General features: G+C 43.0%; 4 protein-coding genes across 5 annotated transcripts; 2 read left to right on the top strand and 2 right to left on the bottom strand.

Annotated features, from left to right (window-relative positions):
* Positions 1-565: 565 nt before the first annotated feature.
* Positions 566-3,246, top strand: Bcpka2. The gene is made up of 7 exons (XM_024694606.1): positions 566-1,350; positions 1,441-1,456; positions 1,517-1,596; positions 1,650-1,774; positions 1,890-2,115; positions 2,169-2,337; positions 2,405-3,246. Exons 1-7 carry the CDS (start codon positions 1,173-1,175, stop codon positions 2,730-2,732), a joined length of 1,122 nt encoding a protein of 373 aa, XP_024550396.1. The 5' UTR covers positions 566-1,172; the 3' UTR covers positions 2,733-3,246.
* A 35-nt stretch (positions 3,247-3,281) lies between these two features.
* BCIN_08g03900 (hypothetical protein) lies at positions 3,282-5,634 on the top strand. Its single transcript, XM_024694605.1, has 4 exons — positions 3,282-3,581; positions 3,804-3,935; positions 4,090-5,116; positions 5,166-5,634. The coding sequence occupies exons 1-4, from the start codon at positions 3,393-3,395 to the stop codon at positions 5,363-5,365; spliced, it is 1,548 nt and encodes a 515-aa protein (XP_024550395.1). The 5' UTR covers positions 3,282-3,392; the 3' UTR covers positions 5,366-5,634.
* A 1,171-nt stretch (positions 5,635-6,805) lies between these two features.
* BCIN_08g03890 (hypothetical protein) lies at positions 6,806-8,206 on the bottom strand. 2 transcript variants are annotated; one of them, XM_024694604.1, is made up of 4 exons: positions 7,952-8,206; positions 7,633-7,841; positions 7,421-7,511; positions 6,806-7,175 (listed from the first exon to the last, which is right to left on the bottom strand). In XM_024694604.1, exons 1-3 carry the CDS (start codon positions 8,086-8,088, stop codon positions 7,435-7,437), a joined length of 423 nt encoding a protein of 140 aa, XP_024550394.1. In that variant the 5' UTR covers positions 8,089-8,206; the 3' UTR covers positions 6,806-7,175; positions 7,421-7,434. The 2 variants fall into 2 exon arrangements, with proteins under 2 accessions (XP_024550394.1, XP_024550393.1); XM_024694603.1 differs by having other exon boundaries at positions 6,806-7,169.
* Positions 8,207-13,490: 5,284 nt separating this feature from the next.
* Positions 13,491-16,029, bottom strand: Bcaba3. Its single transcript, XM_024694602.1, has one exon. The coding sequence runs from the start codon at positions 14,935-14,937 to the stop codon at positions 13,615-13,617; it is 1,323 nt and encodes a 440-aa protein (XP_024550392.1). The 5' UTR covers positions 14,938-16,029; the 3' UTR covers positions 13,491-13,614.
* Positions 16,030-21,504: the final 5,475 nt, after the last annotated feature.

Below are 21,504 nucleotides of genomic sequence, written 5' to 3'. Positions count from 1 at the left end.
AGCCTGACATGTGTGCATAGGTAAATATACGGTATACACACATAGAACGTGGTGTAAGGAGATATGTCGATGAATCTTCAATCCCCTTGTTTTGGTGAGTAATCAGTCAGTCACGTGCATGAGAATCCCATTCGAAACACCAATCGAGAGAATTTCTTTCTCCATCTACTCGCATCCATCTCCCTTTATTCGAAATGATTATGATTATGATTATGATTATGATTTGGTGCCATGCCCATCATTCTTCTAGAATCGTCAAGTTCTAAACAGACACTCCCATGATTCAAATGTCGTTCGTGCGATGATAGATGCAAATGAAAAGGTACCCCGTATATGTAGGGAATTTGATTTCGCAGCCGGTTGATCTGCTGCGGTGGGGAGGAAGGAGGCATTGGTGGTGTCGATGGATGGATAACTAGATTTCTTTTTTTTTCTTCTAATCGGATGAAATTGATGGGAAGGCCGAACTCAAAAACCCCAAAAAAACGTCATGATACATACCGACCGACCAAATTCCCCCCTCCCCATCCCCCCCCCCCCCCCCACTATACTACTTACTATGTACGATGGATGGATACAGACGGGTACAGTCCTAAAGAAGAAGAAGAACAAGAACAAGAACGAGAAGAAGGAGAAGATACTGCAATCAATCAATCAATCCATCCACTTACTACTTGCTACTTGCTACTTGCTACTTACTACTTCCCTACTTCTCTACTTCTCTACTTCCCTACTTCCCTACTTCCCTGCACTCCTCACTCTTCTCCATATTCCGGCATTCTTCTGTGTCTGAAGAACTTCTCTTCACAGAATCAATTGGCCATAATCGACGGAATTAACCTTTTCAGTTGCTGCAGCATACACAGACAAAGACTGTGTGTGGTTGCAGAGTAAGACTTGCTCGGACTGTCCAGTACTCTACATGTACACTATCAGTCAATCATAAAGCTCGGTCCCAAGTCGTCGCATAATACAAATATCGGTATATCTATAGGAATCTCCATCTCGACAACTGAGCCCCACCACCCCTCGAAATCAAGTCCCTCAAGTTTCGCGCCAACCGCATGGCTACTGCAGTCTGCTGCTTCCAATAAGCCCGCGAAGTCTTCCAAAATAAGAGGCACACCATAACATTCCTTCTCGCGAGACTCTCACCGTCACCTCAAATTACAATGGCTGAGACCACGACGGCTGCGGCTGAGGAAGAAAGAAACTTAGTGGCTCACTTCAAAGAGCAGAAAATCCTGCCCCCCGATGAAATCAAAAAAAATCCAAGGAAAGAAGGGTTGGGAGCAAGTTCGAGAAATTTGAGCGTGCGAGACTTTGAGTTGGTGAGGACTTTAGGAACTGGTACGCTCCGATGATATGCGATGTGCTGTGCTGTGTAGCTTGATGACGGAGCCTGCACGTAATGTATGCTAATTGATTTTCATTCAACAGGCACATTCGCTCGCGTGTACGATATTCACTCTCAGGAATCTCTCGCTTGAATATATTCTGATTTTATACTGTGTAGCTGGCTTGTACGCCTTGCGAATCCTGCTGAAGAGGATCGTGATAAGGTTTTTGCGCTGAAGGTCCTGCGGAAAGTCGAGGGTAAGAGTTGAATTGCAGAAGCAGAGTCGATTCCATTGACTGACAAGATCTAGTCATCAAACTTAAACAGGTCGACCATGTCAATCACGAGCGTTCGGTTCTTTCAGATGTTGCTGGACATCCTTTTATTACTACATTAATTACTTCTTTTTCTGATCACGATTCACTGTATATGCTGGTATGCTCATAGGATTCCCTTTACCACAAAATCCCATCTTCCATCTTCCATGATCAATTGGATATCTGCGTACTCTATTTTTTTTGGTCTGAAACTGACTTCTATCTCTACCAAGCTTGACTACTGCCCTGGAGGTGAAGTATTCTCCTATCTACGAAAAGCCAAACGATTCGACGAGAACACAGCTCGATTTTATGCCGCGGAAATAGTTTTGATTCTTGAATTTTTACATGAACAAGAAGGCGTTGCATATAGAGACATGAAGCCGGAGAACCTGCTGTTGGATGCTGAGGGACACATAAAATTGGTCGATTTTGGATTCGCAAAACGTTTAGGAAACAGTAAGCTGCGTAAATTCGAGGGCTCTGTTGGCCGTTTATTGACAATAATGAAGGGGAAACATATACTTTATGTGGCACGCCAGAGTATCTTGCGCCAGAGGTTATTCAATCAAAAGGCCATACGACCGCCGTCGACTGGTGGGCTTTGGGCATATTAATATATGAATTCCTCACAGGATATCCACCCTTTTGGCATTCAAACCCAATTGAGATTTATAAGCAGTATGTACCTCATTTCTTCGTTGTCTTTCAATCATTTGCACATTATCTGACACAGAGCTTCGTCTAGAATTGTTAGCAAGCCAGTTTCTTTCCCTGCCGAACCTGCCATTTCACCTGCGGCAAAAGATATCATTCGCCAATTTTGCACGCTCGATCGATCACATCGTCTCGGAAACATATCCGGTGGCGCTGCACGGGTGAAAGACCACCCTTTTTTTCAAGGAGTGATCTGGGAAGATGTATATTACAGGAAATACCGTGGTCCGATTATACCCCCTTTGAGATATCCTGGCGATGCTCAAAATTTCGATTTATATCCCGATGAAAAAGAAGGAAGAGAACCATACACAGAGGAGCTCGCGGCAAAATACGATGATTGTTTCAAGGGTTTTTAGATTATAACCCAAATGTGGATTCATTGGCGAACGTTGGGACGAGGATGGGATTGGTGTACGGCTGTATCAATGGATTGGTTTGCAGGTTTTAGATACTGCAAATGGCGTTCTTCGGGTACGATAATGGGTCGGTTAAAGAGATCGGTTGGAGAGATCAGGGGAACATGTCATGATATCGCTTGTACACTTTCTTATGGAGATGGAATGAGATAGCGGGTATATATGGACGAGTTTTTGCGAACTTTACCTTTTAGGGTTATGAAAGCTAAGACATTATCAATTTGGGTTCCTGATTGTCCCCATATTAATTGTGGATTCCTCCGAGTTGAGTTGCTTTGAAATTTTAATCCGCATCTGGAACCGAAGCTCTAAGCGATGCACTTCCTGTCTTGCAGCTCGGGAATACCTGCGTCTGCAGATTGTCTGCGGAAATCATTGTGATATGGAGTACACGGATGCTCGGGGGAAAATAGTTAGATACAACAATGCGGAGTATCTGAGCCTCAGCCATGCATGATACGTTTATTAACCAGTGAATACTTCTCCATAGATTTTAAAATCATCGATGGTTTCCAACATTGAAATGTTGCCTCGCCCCCGTTTCTGTTGTAAATTATCTTTCTACCTACCAAGCACATACTCCAATTGCACACCCTCAAAATGGAACTCTCTCTGTATTCATCACTGCTTGTCGTCTTCATCACTTGGATTCTATCGTCCCAATTGGCCTCGTATTTGCGCTCACGCCGCTACAATGCAGATGCGCCATTGATAGGGAATTCGTGGTGGGAAACTTTGACGCGGAGGGGGTTGTCGGGGAAGGAATTGTTGGTTGGTGCTTATCAAAAGGTATGCTTGTTTTGTTTTTGGGTTTTTTGGGGGTTTTGGTTTTGCCTCTGGTTATTGGAATTGTGGGATTGTGGGATTATATTGTTGTTCTGTGAAATGAATGAGTGTGATTTTTTTGGGATTGGGGGTTTATTTTTAGTTTTTTTATTTTTTATTTTGATTTTTTATTTTGATTGGAGAAAAAAAAAAGTTGCGTGGAAGCTAATGGATGATGAATATTAGTACTCGAAAAATGGAAAGGCGTTTCGTATGAATGGACCGCTGGGTCCTCAGTGGGCATTGCCTACTTCTGTTTTTGCGCAGGCGGGGAAGATGGGGACGGGAGATTTGGATCCGTATGAGGCGATTGAAGATGTATGTTCATTGATTGTTCTTTGATAACTTTATATCTTGGTCTGGTCTGGTCTGGTCTGGTCTGATCTGATACAATTCCGCTCAATTCGACCTAAAGCATCCAACCTAGCAAGGCAAATGCAAGAAATAATGTGGAACTGACCCTCCGAAACAGTTCCTCCTCATGCGACCCTTCATCTCCGCCGAAAGCGAAGACATGATGACCTTTGTCATTTCCAAGCTAACCCGGTCGATTCCCGAGATCATCCCGCTCCTGCTCGCGGAAACCACGACGGCGTTTCGAGAAAATTTTGCGCCGGGGGGCGCGAGTGAGATTGATGCGGAGGGGTGGACTCACACGTGTTTGTTTCGGCATGTGAATGTTGCGCTGGCGAAAATCGTGTCGCGCATCCTGTGTGGAGAGAAATATTCGGGCGATGCGGTGTGGGTTGATAATGTGGCGACGTTTGCGCGGGGGATTTTCTTTTCTGGATTGTTGTTGCGACGCTTGCCGAGGTGGAGTCATGGGGTTGTGGCGCCGTGGATGAAGACGACGAAGCAGGTTCGGGTTATTGAGAGGATGATCACGCAGGATGTGAGGGGGTTGATTAGGGGAGATGTTACGGGGGCGGAGTACGAGAGGGGGGTTGTCTTGCCGATGTTGGTGGAGGATGTCAGGGGGAAGAAAGCATTTGAGGGGAAGGGGGAGGAGGAATTGCTGTGGGGGGTGAATAATAGGATTTGTAGGTTCTTTTTTGCGACGGTCGATACGACGACGCTTACTTTTACGCACGTGCTTTATGATGTTGTTGGGCATGAGAAGGAGCTATATGTAGAGCCGATGAGGAGGGAGATTCGAGATGTGTGGAAGAAGTTTGAAGGGGTGTGGAATCGAGAAAGTCTCGGGGAGTTGAAAAGCTTGGATGCTTTTATGAGGGAGAGTCAGAGACTACATCCCTTGGGATATACATTGGGTAGCAGGAAGGTGGCGAAGAGAGAAGGATTGGATTTTGTTGCTAAGGGAGAAGATGGGGAAAGGGTTATTCATATTCCGTATGGAGAGAGGATTGAGGGAATGGCATGGGCTATCCATCAAGATGCTGAGCATTACGAAGATGCAGATGTGTTTAAGGGGTTTAGAACTAGGGATGAGACGATAGCGGGTTCGAACCCGAGTGAAAGGTTCATGAGTTTCGGATATGGTGTGTTTGAATGTTTCTTCTGGTCCTAAATAATGCTAATCGATCCTAGGTCGTCATGCCTGTCCAGGCCGCTACGTAGCTCTCACGATTGAGAAGATCATGTTGGTTGAATTCCTCATGAACTACGATTGGAAGGAGATGGATAGATTGAAAGATTGGTCGTTTGGATGGAATAATATTCCAGATATGGCCAGTAAAGTCCACATTAGAAGATTGAGTAAAGAGGAAGCGGAAAAGTTGTGGGAGTAGCCAGCGTATCTAACATAGCAGGGTGTGACTTGTGGTGCAGAAATCAAATGGTTTGCGGTTTATGGGTGGAGTTATTGTTTTTATAGAAATAGAGCGTGAGCTTCCGGTTTTACAAATCTTCAATTGGGAACTATGGGATTGGTGTGTTCATCAGATATGTATTGGAATGTTGGTAGCTAGTTAACCCATTACTACTACTACTACTACTACTACTACTGCCATATCGCCAAACATTAGCGATTCTTGCGGGTTAACTTTTTTATAAGTCAAAGTTCTCTCAATAATGTGGGTTTTTATTGCTTCCTTGGTAGGTCCCCAAGCTTGGAGAAATACACAGTATTTCTTCTGCCTACACCCTTTGCCGAGACAAGCCAGCCATATTCGCCTAATACTTAAGACCAGCTAATGGGTGGTACATCTGCTTACAATATTTGCTGAGCTCGGGGACAAGCTGGTTGTTTTGTCTGTTACTAGATTCATATTGTTTTGTCTTTTTATCTTATTTTACATCGAGGTGTCTTTTGCAGAATTCAATCTCGAAGCTGAATGTAATCTCCCCCTCGTAGTATGCTTGGGGTTGTTTGTCTCTACTTTTTGCGGTTCTTTTCGTGTGTGGAGAGTTCTTCATATTGTCACCAGCAATCAAGAAATGGTATACCCTCTTCTGTTTTTGTAGCCAATCAAAAGATATCCGCATCAATCACCTTACGTTTCTGTCATTCAAAAGATACTACGCATATTTGGTATAAGATAAAAATAGGATGAACCAAAGTGTCTGCTCTTGTATGTATGCTTCCTTCAATTTCTCTAGAGCTAGACCACTTGAAGAATTTGAGACCGTCTATCAACCACTCTCTGGACCAAAACTCAACCTCGTTCTTCCTCTTACCACATCGGCCCACACACATCCACCAACAAAACCTACACAATACCAAAAAACATCGCCGTCTTGTACATCCCCACATACTGCGGCGCAAACTGCTTTAACGCAGCCAAGATCAATTGATTCTCTGTTAACCCGTGTTCCTTCTGTAGTTTCTTCAACTTCTTCTGACTTTTTTTTGGCAAATTTTCGAATATTTTTTTATACTCGTCCCTTTGTTCTTGCGTAGGTATGAAATTAATATCGGGGGCTTCGGGAGTTGAGAGGGGAAGGGGAGAACGGCCTTGAAATAGACGGGATACGAGTGAAGGCATGGCTTCGGAAATGGAAGTGACGGTAATGGAATGAGTGTTTATGTGAGAGGGTTGAGGATGGTTGATATAAAAACAATGCCTATAGCTGAGAAATCTAAAATGTGATCTTGGTGGAATGAATGTGATGTGAATGAAAGACAATAGATGGATGGATAGCACTTCAAAGACAAACAAATGAGTGAATAAATATACAAAAATACAGAAACTTCTGTTCACATCATACTTGATAAAACCAGGAGAATCTGCCAAACAACACTTCGCAGTTGGTTTGTTCATTCCTTTTATATATCTACCTACCACACCAAGAATGTCACACGAACACTGCCACGGACATGAATGTTATTCGGCCTCATAGAGATCCCATTGAATTGCTAGGCTGTCCCGAATTGGAAAAACTCGGGCCGCAAAGATGGTGGTAAACCCACACGGCGGCTAACGCAAAACATAAACCGGCCCGACCGCATTGCAGTACAGTTTCAATTCTTGGTTCCATCCTTTCTAGAATTAAACGCCGGCGCTTGTGTGTTTTAATCACGTAATGAAATTGACGAGACCTGAAGATCTATGGTCGCGAATCGGCACCATGCCTATATCTGTGTAGTTAGGACTTAAGCTTGTAAATATCAGCTGATAACTCTCGATAAATGGAAACAGTCGATGTGAAAGATCGCATTTTCCATGAGCCATTCAAGGGAAGATAGATGAAAAGGATCAAGATGAGCACACGGATGATTTGCTCCAAACCCAATGAATGCCATATTTGGCACTGCACAAGAAAAGAAAGCTTATAAAGTCGCTTATAATGACTTTAGATAGGATTGAAAATGATTGATATGTGGATGAAAAGGGTAAACTTACAATAACCATTTATATCACAAACTAAATTCCAACCTGTTTCCAGAAAAATCCCTAGCAAAGAATCTAATGGGATATTCAACTCCTTTCGCTCCTGAATAAGTCAGTCACCACCAACGATTCATACGTTCTATTCTTCCTCGCTCCCTCTCTTCACCCTAGTACCCAAACTCACTTCCCTCTTTGCCCAAAAAAAAAGCACGTGAAAGACTCACCACTATCAACCTCACCAGGCTTATCGGCTTCTCTTGGTCTCGCCTCTCCAGCCTCCTCACTCTCATAGAACGTCCAAATTTTCTTCTGCAATTCAATCAAAGCTTCTGGACTCGCGACTCTGAAACATGGATGGCGAGAAGACTTTGGCTCTAAAGGAGATGCCGAATCCGAGATGTGGATCTGTTGGCCTTGAGGGGTAATGTCAAACCTTGGGAGATCTGTTAGTACAATTCCATGAGTAGAGATGGGGGGTTGAATTAATAGAGAGGATCGTAGGATACTGCTGGAGACAGTAAGGAAGAGGAGGGCCGGCCATACCAAGCAAGGTGGTCTTTCTGCAAGACCGGTACTGGAACCGAGGTGAATCCCAACACTTCATCGTAGAACTTCTTGGCCAAGTGGAGAGTGCCGGGTAGCACCGTAAGATTTACATGGGCGATTCCTGTGATCAACATTGTGAATCTGTGAATGTGAGATATCCTGAGAATTCTGCGTTATTTTGTTGTAGTCTGTGTTTATTTTCTTTCCTGTTTGTTTGTTGGTTTGTTTGTTCACAACATGGACGATGAAATCGTGAGGAGGGGGCAGGTGGGGGTGGATCTCACACCAAACGTGGGGAACCAATAAGGGCTCTAGCTTATAAATCTTAATATATCCTCTGTAATACATCTTTTCGCCTAGGAATCACGCAATCTAGAGGGATATTGTATCTCGCTATATGTCAATTGAGCCTAGACCCTGAATTGTTGATATCACGGGTGTAGTAGGGTGAATTAAATGATAAATAGATTCTTTATGATTTTTTGGAAATGAATACAAATAATCAAATTATATAGTTTAATATATTTTTAAAGCTATCATAGAAACACTTTATAAATTTTCTAAAACTAGCAATTAATTTCCAGTACGAAACTCTACGAAACTATTATAGCTTAGCGACTATTATTAGTTTAAGAATAATATTAAAAATATAGTATTACGTTATACAAATGAGTATTAGATAAGATATATCTAACTTTTTATAAGATTTGAAAAATTTCAGAAGAATATCAACTATGTAGTATTTGAATATTTAAAACAACTTTATGATTATACTAGTCGTTGGGGAAAAGAAATTTCAGACTACGGGATTCTGTTACGGGAGCTGCCTCTAGGGTCACGTGGAATTGTCTAGAGATCTTTCGAGGTGGTTTAGACTAGACTTCAAGTAGGAATTCAACAAGGCTATAACTGATTACAATTCTCGTAACTATAGTATGAAACTAATGATTATCTTGAGCATGAAGTTCTATATTGTAATGAAATCCCATTCCCTTATATAGACCTTCATTCTCTGTCCTATTCCCTGAGACCTCTTTGTATGCTAGGTCGCTAAGGATCTCACTGCGCCAGGAGCGCTGTAGCTCCTTGACGCTCCATCACGTATTAATAATCATGTGACACTGTATTCCGTAAGGTCCGTCGTAACAGATTCGTAGAAAATTTTAAAAATTGGTATTTTTGTTATAAAATTTGAAGATATGAAGGTTTTTTCGAGTTGACACCAATGAAAAAGGTTGATACAAATTATGAAGGTTATTAGAAGTTTCTATCCCAGAATAGTATCAACTTCCTAAGGAGATAACTTATTTCAAGCAGGCATCTGCACCGTTCCCAATGCTTTCCTTCTTGCGATATCTCTCTTCATTTCAATCCACAAAACGAAATATAAGTCAAATATACTCTCATTCTTTAATTCCTCGCGTTCTACACACTCCCTGAATGGATGCTCTAATTCCAGTTCACGACTAGCCTGTGTGGCAGTTGCTCTCACACGCTGCTCTAGAATCATGGAGGTTTTGTTGTGCACAGGCACGGAGCCTTGTACGATTTGAATCAGCTCGATGTGCTTGGTTGGAAATTCCTTGCCAAGAGAACCTCCCGAATTGACCCTGCCCATAAGCTATCGCGATTTACGAGTAGAATATCAATGGCACAGTAAGTGTTGCCATCAGAGTGTGCGGCTTGCCGTATCAGTGCACCTGCTGCAGGAGTTCCGATATGGAAGAAAGCTCGCTAAGTCCTGATGTAGAGGTACTGAATGTGTTTCAACTCTCCTCGAACGTCTCGTGGACGCTGAAATGGAGGTATTGGATATCGGAAAAGTATGTCGGGGCTGATGTGGTTATTCCCAAAATAGCCATGGTAAGTGTAGTACGTGTCTGTGCCATCGGCCTCGTCGCTGCCATGCTTCTCCCAACCGTGTGGAGGTGCTGCACTTTTAAGTAGGAGGTGGTTCCGAACGAGAAAGCAGGTGTCGTCGAATTTTGTCGATTTATCTAGAAGCTTGTACTATTCCACCAGGGGAGAGATTTTGACTTCATAATCAGCGGCTGGAAGCGCAGTGTCGATATTGCATATCCACATCGATAGATCCAATGATCCAGACCATCCCACCCGGGACCAACTGAGAATACGACTGGTGTTTGGCTGCTAAGTACGCGGTCGAAGGATTTTGCGTGGCTGCCACAGCAAACAGATGGTGAAACAAAATTCTGGAAGACCGCCGCAGAAGCCAGCTGGAAATCCTCTGGTCATATACAAAATGACCCTTCAAATGTGTTGATTATGTCAGAATCATATTGTAAATGACAAGAATTTTACTGCTCAATCATGCTTGCGTACTCGGTCAGTGATGGCCAGTCAAACGCGTAAAGTTTACCACTTTCTTCTGCTTTTTTCAACTCTATTTCACGACCTTTCAAAGGTTCGACAAAAGATCTCCATGATTCTTTCCATCGGGCTAAGAAGCAGATCCAGTTTACAAATTTGTTAAAGTACAGAAGCCTTCTAGAGAACACATGCTCTTTGAATGTCCACGCTCTTTCAGACCAGATAGTTTGGGACAAATGACTCGTCCCAGCACTCCACATCGTCCTTCGCATCATCTTCCTACTTGGAAACGGCACCAATTGTCTCTCCGCCTCTTCAGCAGATTGAAAGGCCCCAGTTAAGCCGTGATCGGCATGACTCCCATCACATTAGCCGCCACAATCGCGAATTCTGCTTTTGCGCATATTGTTCCCATGGCTTTCAAATGCTTCGCCTTCGTCTCATAATCCATCTTGCACAATACAAACGCGATCCACCCAAAGGAATTTTCTGCCGAGTCCAGCACACAGCACCATTTAATTCCGAACCATCTTTGGTACCATATTTCTACTGCCGATAGACAGACTACCGGGCTTCATGAGCTCGGAAATGTTGGCTTTTGTTGCTCGCAGATTCTCTACTGCGCCTCATACATAGCTAAACGCGACATAGTCGAGGTCTTTATCTGGCGTTACCAAGCACTCTTGCTGTACGTCTATAAAACTTGGTTATACTTCGCCTTTGCCGAGCAATGTGTTGAAAATTTGGCATTTTTAGTCGTGGCAGCTTCCACATTGCTGTATCGAATTCAATGTTCTGACCGTGTCCACCTTCACTGAATCAAATAATTAAGGCTTTCCCAGAGGCCACACACTTGACTCCCTGGCTATTTCATCTTCAGGAAAAAATAGCCAAATGAACCCGAGTTCTGTCATATGCCGTCTTCTTGCACTAGCATCTGCCTTCGGTGCTGTTGATTAACCAAAAGCAATCCATAACCTGGACGCTTGATCCATGAAATGGGCACTCAACTCGTAATCCGTCTGAAAGCTTTGTTTAAGAGCTTCATTCAGGGAGGTGACGTGCTCATCGGCTAAGGCGACAATGGTCTTGCATGACGCACACCATACATTCCGAGATAGATCTGGCCTGCAGCCAAGAGATGCATCCAGAATTTTGAATCTCCCTATGTTCAGGCTTTGCTGATAAATGAGGGTGAGGTCGAGCATTTACAGACATCACAGAAATTCCCTTCATTCTGTATAGAGTCGGTGAGCGAGAAAATTGAAGTTTGGCCTTGTGAACGGTTCAGTTTTAGACTTTTGGCGTATTACAATGAGTATAAGTGAAGCTGCTATGGATTTTGCTAGCGCACTCGACTTCTTGGACGGAGAAGCTGAGTTGGTGATTTTGTAGAACCAGGCAAGAGAGGCGGTTGGATTCTACCCACCGCCAACACAACTCTTTTCGATTATCAGTTAAAACACACCTTCGCGTTAAACCTAAATTCCCGTCAATTTTGTAACAAGTGTAGGGGTGTATAGATGTGAAGGTCAAGAATATCGGATTTAGTTAAAGCTAATCCTTGAGAACGTTCGATGCTACAGAACATGTGTGCCTTTTGGAGGTGTGCTGTACTAACCGGCTTTACTTCGGCTCGGCGCTATCATGATTCGGCTATAAGAAGCTTGAAAAAACTCGAGTGCAAATCTTGCAACTCCTTTGAGATTTCGGGAAACATTGTCGCAGTTGATTCACAACGCGAATTTTCTTCAAGGCCTGAGAACGGTTTGCCAAGCCGATTTCTTGTGGCTGGGATAATTTTAGAAGGCTCTCTTCATTTAGAATCATACAGTCGTTTTTCTGGACTGGAGCGATCGCGCTGCCCTTAATGCATATTTAGTTGCATGAAATCAGACGCAAATCCCGAGGATGAGTTATTATTCGGTGCCGACCTGTGTTTCTTGAGAAGCTATTCTGGCCCAATCGTAGCTTGCGTTATAATGCAGGGTGCCAGCATCAAGTGGCGGTAGAAGGTGATGATGAGGTGAGCTTCATGTTCTATTGTTCCGACTTAGATGGTATAGCAAATTGAGACATAGAACGATATCTATAGGCTTATGAATAAACTTAAAAATACTAAAGCCTTCGGTGTTACTGTCTTTTGTCTAGCAGTGCTAGCTCCATCTTTATGGCGGATCAGAGCATGGCACAATATACGCTTCAAACGTATCATAGCGATTCATCCGGCCCGCAGCGTACCCTGGTGTATTCGCCGGCTGCGCGTGATTCTCTGGTGTTCCAACCGCGTGCTGGAAGGGTGCGCCATCATCCACCCCGTTCAGTTTGGACACAAGCTGTGCAAATGGGCTAAAAAACTACACTCCCCAGCAATGGGGTGACCTTGCACGAAGCGAGTACCTGAGGTACACCGGCCAACGACCAAAGATGCAGGTATGAGAAGGTACTGCAAATTCTTTGGTTCAATGTAAGAATTTGGAAGATCAACTTGCCCGATGGAGCAATGTATTAGGTCTGACTTTATCTTATGACTGCACTAAAAACCCGGCGACTAGTTACACGAAGATTGTCTACGAAGATGGAAGCAAACTCGTAGGCTATAGTACGGTGCGCAAGAAGTAGGCCACTTTGTCTTCTTCCATGAAGTTCAGGTGCTTGGATTGATTTGGACTGATGAGAGTGACTACAACTACCAAAGTTGCAACTACTACTACATGCGTAACAAGCGTGACATGTTACACAGCAAACACCCCAAGCGCTCCGACTGGCAGTAGCGCGACGCAGAGTAAGTGTGGTGGCAGCTTCTATACAGGGCCTACCCTACTAAGTGCGTCGCTGGGACAACATGCTCAACATCGAACCCCTACTACGCCCAGTGTTTGCGAGGTGATAGAACAAATATCGAGGTCGCTTATGCTTTCTCCCACTATCTGGTTTATTTATATCGATGACGATAGCCTTCAGTGAATCAATGTTATGCGACAAGCTATTCTCCGGTGTAATTTACGAAGGACTAGGTTGGTTATATACTGTCAAAGGATTTGAGGGCGTCAAGCAAATTCACAATCTTCTACCGGAAATCGGGTCTCTACAGAAGTTGTCAGTCTGGCCGGCAGAGTATATTTATGGTGAATAGTAAGTGTCACGGCGGCGGGTAGTAACAGAAGCTTCAAAGACTGAAGATCTTAAGATTGTGAGTAGGACTTAGTAAATAGGTGGGTGATTTCTTTAGTAATATGACTTTAAACTTTATCTACCTAACTAAAAGCTCGACCAATCTAACATATCGCCATTGTAGAAGTTTAAGCCACTTGAAAATATCGCCATCCTCAAACTGGAACCTCAAAATGTGTTTTCAGCTCAGGAAAAACCTTTGTCGCACGCTCTACAAAACATTCTAGGTACTTTCTCCACGATAGTCTGCATTCGCTGCACAGTTCAACACCACCAAACTGGTGTGACAATTCTGCACCGTAGGACTCGCGATATTTGCATTTGTCACAAATCCCATCACCGCCCATTTCAAGGAACTCAGCAAGCCCCGGAAACATAAGCTCTTCACTACGAGCGATGAGGGCCTTGTACCGCTGTGTGTTAAGAACAGACCTTTTGTTGGCATCGACTCGATTCCAGAGCTTGAAGTTCTTCCGGGTTTGATCAACGACTTTGTCGGTCTCTGACTTGCCAATTGTCAAATTCTCTTCAACGAATCGGTAACGGCGCATCATCATGTGTATAGGTCCACCAAAGAAGCGCACGAAATTAATAACATTAGCCAGCTTAGGATTTCGTGCCCAGGCGGCGTCAAGGGCCCAAAGTATCTCGCGACACTCGCTGTAGGCTTTGATGCGCAAGTCCTCCGGCATGTAGGCAAATGTGCTGTTTGTCTCACCTTCAGCACGATGTTTGTAGAAAGCCACTGCATCATACAGAGTGTCTCCAATTTCGGTCAAAATTTCAAATTGATCTTCGGTGAACCAGATGTCGTCGAGATCGTTGCATGCTAGAGCCGAGGCAATCGTGAATCTGGCCAGTGCATCACAATCCCGCATGCGGAACCAGTGTCTCGGTGATTGCGCGAGAGCGTTTACATAACGTCTGAAAAGCTCCCCATCTCGTCTTTCACTCGCCTTGTCCGCCGTGATTAACAGAAAAGTCTTGTACTCTCGTGCCATTTCTTTGTGCCCTGGGGTTCCCTCAAATAAAGCCGCAAGAGTAGCGTCCAAATCGTAACCGAGGAGGTTGTTGCTGGCAGTGACATCCACCATCTCGCCTCGAAACTCGGCGATGATACCCATGATGATGATACGCATGAAGGCCACATATCTATTCCAGTTTGTGTAGTTAGGAATAACACAGCGTGTGTATTCCCATGCGCACGCAAAGATTTCTCCCTTCAATTCGGCCGGAAGGTTGATAGATTGCAAATCGTTCGCAATGTCAGGAGGGTAGTACCAGGTGTCCTGATGCTCTTTGACAAGGGGGGTGGCAGCCATTGCTGCCGTTGCTGCTTTGATGGGGTCTTTATCATGAATAGGCTGCTCTTGACTTTGACGCTTGGTACTGTCGGTGGCTAGGCCTTCGCTCTTCTTCGAATCTGAGATTTGAATGAATCTATCATCGACAAGCGTTTGAGTAATAACTTGCTGCATGTTTTCGAGATACAGGTTGTGATAAAAATGAAGTTTTTGTGTGAAGTTTGAATAGAAGCTGAGATTGATGTTTATTTTCTCGATGTGAGAGCACTTTCATCAACTATATAAGCACTTTGGAGAACTTAGATACATCAAGAAGCTCAAACAAACTCTCCTACCTCCAATCGCCTGAGCCAATGGTGTAGAACGCCGGAGGTAGTTTATTGCCACTCGGGAATTCCAATTGCTCCGATTACTATTTCGAGGATTGCACAACTCATTGAGTCGTATGCAGCTTGATTCTTGCTAGAGCTCTTTCGCTCTATGATTCCTTCAAATCTCCACTTACCCCTCTCTTGACGAACGATTGCATTACGATGATCGAGCTCTGCCCAAATCCAGACCAAGGCTCATAAGGCGGTTCCCTCTTACTTCAAATTATAAAATTGATTTTTAGCTGATCGTTTCTATGAACTGCGACTCTTGAGGATGATCTCACCTGTGTCTATCACATGTGAAGAATGATCTATAGCAGATAAACAGGGTCATTTAGGGGTCATCATCGGGTCTTCTCTTCAAGGACATACATTGGTAACATCTCTATCTGAACCCTAGACTCCGCATTGTGTTGACGAATATCTGTGTACAGGGGAAATGCTGGGCAGAAAGTATAATCTCCAGAGCCTGGAATCGACCTTTCTGTGGAAAGTATACATCGGATCGGTCGATGGAAAGAGATACCCTTCGTCCGTGTTGGTGCAATGGTTTTGCTCGCCGATTTTGATGTATCTACATGGTTGAAACCTTCTTTTCTTGGCTATTTCATGACGCTTCATTTCTCTCATCTGCAATTCCACCAGTCAGAGTTGTTGGCTATCAGTTTATGAAGCAATTTTAATCCCTCATACATTCAGTAGCAAGAAGCTGAGATAATATCAAGGTGGTGGGTGAGCTTGCGAATCCCTACTGTGGCGCGTCAAACGGACATTTTTGCTCATAACGATATCAGATAATATTGTTTAATCTATATTCTCATCTAACAAAAAAGTGCTATATATCATCTCACCTACTATTTCAAAATAAAACTAAATTATAAAGATAGATATTTTCTTAAAAATTAGAAATAGAAAGAAAATTTAATATAACCTAAACACTATATAATAGACTACTAAAGACCTCAGAGCTATCCTAGAAAGTATAACTATTCTAACTATTCAAATTATATAACAAAATAGAAAAATCTATATAAAGAAATAGGATTTCATTACAGTTATTGGAAATCACATGTGTAGCACGTATGTAACACGTGTATACTTCTATACAACTCTCCCCTTCGAGCTTTTCGAATAAATAGACTTAACTATATTTAATATATATTATGTTATATACGTAACTTGCTGTCTATTTCTAATAACAATATAAAGCTTCATACTCAAAATCAATCGTTAGTTTTATACTATAATTATAAGAATTATAATTAATTATAATCTCTATTAAATTCCTATTTAAAGTTTAATCTAAATCATCTCAAGAAATCTCTAAATACGTTCATATAACTCTAAAGACACCTCTTATAATATTAAAGTTATATTTAAAACTTAATGTCTATATATATAATAAATAATCTTTAAAAAAACATTTCTATATATTTCAAATTTTGATTATTAAAATAATATATAAAAGAATCGAAAGTAGTAAAGATATATTTATAGAATTTAAATTATAATTTTTGAAAATCATATATATAATATTAAGTAGTATACTTATAATAAAGTTCTTTTACTATTTCTAATAGATTATAAGCCTGAGCGACGTAATAGTAAAGTATATATGTCAGGGAGCGATCACCTGATTGGGTATATATAGTAGATCCACTGTTCTGAATGTGTTACGGGAGCTGCCTCTAGGGTCACGTGGAAGTGTCTAGAGATCTCTCGAGGTGGTTTAGACTAGACTTCAAGTAGGAATTCAATAAGGTTGTAACTGGTTGCAATTCTCGTAACTATAGTAATGAAACTAATGATTGTTCTTGAGCACGAAGCTCTACATTATAATGAAACCCATTCCCTATATAGACCTTCGTTCTGAAGTCGACCGATAAGTCGATCGGCAAGTCGATCGATAAGTCGATCGGCTTTTGATCACATGACACTTGTCCTGTGATTCCTATTGTCCTAGCTTATCCTTTTATCCTGGGGCTAATCCTCTGGGATATTACTAATATAACTTCGCGAAAAGTTTGCAAAGTTATGTTCAGTGCTTCCTAGGACCTATTGTCCTAGGAGCTGTATCCTACGTTTCTAGGATATCCTATGACTAATACTATATACATGCCTGAGGCTTTCCTTGGGTGCCTAGTGTCCCCCGGTATACTGCAGCTGAATCACTGAGGCCTATAATACCATTATAGCCTATACGTTGGTGATTCTACAGCCTGTTACTAATCCGTCGTAACACTATCCCCTTCTTAGCCTAGCGCTTGTCCCAAGCGTTTATATTAGTACGTCTTCCCTTTCGTTTACTTAAATGATTGTGATGTTTTCTTCTTCAGTATGCCTCCTACACGAACAGCTTCTGTTCACGATATTCTTAACTTGGTTCGCCGCGTCGAGCGTTCTGGTACTGAAAGAGATTCTTGCGATTTGTGCATCAAATCCAATCGTCGTTGCATTGTTGACGATAGTTTATCACAGCGTTGTGCCGAGTGTATCCGTCATAAAAAAGGTCGTTGCCGTCCTGGGTCAGAGATGCCTACAAACTATGAATCTTTGGAGCGACAGCAGGAGCTGCTGCGCTTGGAGGAAGAAAAGGCTTTCGCTCAGTCGCAGGAGATTAATGCCCGGATTCTTCGATTGCGCAAGCAACAAGAATTTCTTCGCAAGCGTGAAAAGGAGATGATTCGTCGAGATCTTCGTACGCTAGAAGAGCTTGATCTAGCTGAGGAGAATGAAAGGTTGGAAAAGGAAAAATTGGAAAAGGAGCGTGCGGAGAAAGAAACAGCAACCGCTGTTACTACGTCTACTCCTAGTGGTTCTTCTTTTGGTTTCTTCGACCCCTCGTTGCCTTTGTTGTCTGATGCGGAGCTTGAGGCTTTGTTGGCAGATGTGGGTACTTCAGGTGGAATGCCCGTAGTTTCTCAGGGCAGCTGAGATCCTCCTTGAATTCCCATGTGTTTTCTGAATGTGGGTAGTCTAACCATTTGATCAAATACTTGACCTTGTTTCTGACGTATTTGCAGTCTAGTATTGTTTCGACATCGTATATGGCGTTTGGGTTGACTGGTTCAATTTCTGTAAATGGCGCATTTGGCGCTCCTGGTGGTGCTGGCTCGAGCAAGGATATGTGAAATACTGGGTGGATATTCATTGTGTCTGGTAATTTCAATCGATAATTAACCGTTCCTATTACCTTATCAATCTTGAATGGTCCTAGTTTCCTGTGGTCGAGTTTATTGCTTGGTCTCTTGGTTTCGATGTTTCGTCGTAGCAAATAAACTTTATCCCCCTCTTTAAGCGTAGGTTCCATACTACGTTTCGTATTGTAGTACGCTGCTGTTCTGGAAGATATGAATCTTAGATCAAGAGCTAGTTGCTTTTGGAGATCTTTCAGCTGTTCGACTTGTACTATTGCTGATTCGGCATTAACTTCTTGTGGTATCGGGATTTTATACGCTTGTGGATTAAACCCAAAATTAGCTCGTGCTGGGGTGATTTTCGTGGTTTCCGTTTCCGATGTATTGTATGCGAACTGTGCCATGGGTAATAGCTCTACCCAATTGTCTTGTCGATAATTTACATAGCATCTAAGATATGCTTCCATTGTCTGATTGGTCCTCTCTGTTTGACCATCTGTTTGTGGGTGGAAAGATGTCGATAGCTTTCTCTTGATACCCATAAGTGCTAATAAGGTAGTCCAGAATTTCGAGGTAAAGAGCTTGTCTCGATCCGAGATTATCTCATCTGGTACTCCGTGTATGCTTACTATGATCCTTAGGAACACATATGCTAGTTGTTCAGCATCCCATGTTTCCTTGAATGGTATCATATATGCAAATTTCGTTAGCCTGTCTACTATATTGAGTATCGCGTCGTACTCAATTCTTGTAGTAGGATCCTTTGAGAGTGGTAGTTTGACCACAAAGTCCCATGTGATGGACTTCCATGGCTGAGAAGGCATGTCTGGGGTCTGGAGCTGACCATACGGAGCATGTCGTGATGACTTGTTTCGTATGCAGGTGTCACAATTTCCAACAACTTCTTCAACTATCGTTCTCATTCGTGGGAAGTAACTGATTTCCCGTATTCTTGCAAATGTCCTTGCAATTCCTTGGTGTCCATGTGCCGGCAACCCATGTTGTTCCGTCACAAATTCCTTGGTCATTTGACTCGGAATGTATACTTTTCCATGAAAGTATATGGTATCATTTTCTATAGTGAATCCTGGTTCTATTGTCTTGCGTATGCGTGTGGCAGTAGCATCCTTGTCGTAGTGTGATTGGATCTGTTTCCTAAGGTAGTTGTCTTCCAACAGGTGTGTTGCTGCAAGCTGTGGTGCATTGTAAACCAGTGATTCGCCGTCTTTCTTGAATATAGCGTATGACTCGTACGTTTTGTTTTCTTGATATTCTGGTTTTCGGCTAAGAGCGTCGGCTCTAGCGTTTTCTGATCCTTTGACATATGAAATTCTGAAATTGTAGTTGGCCATGGTCTCCGACCATCTGACCTGTCGTCTGTTTAACTGCTTCGTTGTGGTGAAGTAAACCAAGTTCTTATGATCTGTATACACCTGTACTGTGTATTTCGATCCTTCCAAATATACTCGCCATTCTCTAAATGCATCGACTATCGCCAGCAATTCTTTGTCATATATCTCGTAATTCAACTCAGCTGGTGATAGTTTTCGGGAATAGAATGCGATTGGCTGGTATTTTCCATTCTGGCCCGGTTGGCTCAGAACTGCTCCTATAGCGAAATCCGAGGAGTCCGTCTCCACTATGATTTCTTTCTCTGGGTCAAAAGTCAATAGTATTGGCTCTTCTGCCACTGCTTGTTTGAGCGTATCGAATGACTCCTGTGCTTTGGCAGTCCATTCGAAGCTTTCTTGATCTTTTCTGGTTAACGTGGTCAAGGGTGTAGTAATCCCTGAATAACCCTTGATAAATCTTCTGTAGAAGTTGACGAACCCTAGAAAGGATTGTACTTCCTTGATTGTGGTTGGCTGCTTCCATTCGAGCACTGCCTTAACCTTGTCTTTGCTCATCTTGAGCCCTTGGCTTGATACGGTGAATCCCAAGAATTCTGTCTCTGTGACATGGAATTCGCATTTGCTTGGTTTGCACAGCAAGTCTGCCTTGGATAGGCTTTCGAGGATGTTGCTAACGTCCTTAATGTGTTGAACCTTGTTGTTTGAATATACTAGGATGTCGTCCAAGTAGCATATACAGCAAGTATCCAAGTATTGTGACAACACATTGTTCATAAGCCTCATGAAAGTAGCTGGTGCGTTGGTTAGCCCGAACGGCATAACTTGGTACTCGTATAGCCCGTATCTTGTTTTGAAAGCGGTCTTCCATTCTTCGCCTTCCTTCATTCTGATCAAGTGGTAACCATTACGTAGGTCCATCTTGGTAAATATCGTAGCTCCGCCTAACCGATCTCTTAATTCCGTAGCTAATGGAAGTGGATATCGATCCTTCTTAGTGAGTGTGTTAAGCTTTCTATAGTCTACAACTAGTCTATCGGGTCCATCCTTCTTGGGTACCCACATAGTTGGACTGGCCACTTGGGACGCGGATTCCCTGATCCATCCCTTGGCTAAATTGTCGTCGATGTATTCTCTGAGCCTTTTTAACTCATCGGCTGACATTGAATAAATTGGGGTGTGCACAGGCATCTTGCCTTCCTCCAATATTATCTCATGATCCCATGGCTTGTGTTCCGGTAAAGCCTCATGGATCCCTGGTTCTTTGAAAACATGTTCATATTTCTTGTACTGTTCTGGTATCGTAGGCCTTTCTTTTGCCTCGATTGCGATTTCGTGCCGTGTCGTTGGCTTCTGCATTTGTAGAGGAGGTGTACTGGCCTTCGCTCTTAATGGAGGACCCTGGACTGGGTGTCCTACGTCGCCGGTGTTGTTCGCGTTCAACTCTCCTTGGCGCGTGTTACGTCTCGCGGACGCCTCTAGCGTGTCCCTGTGACCGCTTTTGCACTGATCAAATGTCACAACTCCTTGTGCCCAATCTATTTTCGGATTATGTGCCTTTAACCATGGCATTCCTAAGATGATCTGTTGTTGGCCCAATGGCACAACGTCAAGCTGTATAACCTCTGTATGTTGGGTTATGCCCATTCGTATTGGGATTGTCTCCTGCGAAATCTTTCCGTCAGACCCTGCTAGCTGTCCATCAACTAACTGCAATCGATAGGGGTGTTGTTTCGTTTGAAGTGGTATTCCCAAGTACTTTACAGCTTCCGGTGCAATAAAATTTCCTGTAGCCCCTGAATCTATCATGGCTGATTGTATGTGTCCATTTATCTGAACCTTGCAGTATATCTGTCCTGCCTGTCCCGTAGCATTTAACTGCTG

This window comes from Botrytis cinerea, chromosome 8 (assembly GCF_000143535.2).
Source record: "Botrytis cinerea B05.10 chromosome 8, complete sequence".
Taxonomy (NCBI): Eukaryota; Fungi; Ascomycota; class Leotiomycetes; order Helotiales; family Sclerotiniaceae; genus Botrytis; species Botrytis cinerea.
This window is presented reverse-complemented; position numbering and strand designations above follow the sequence as displayed.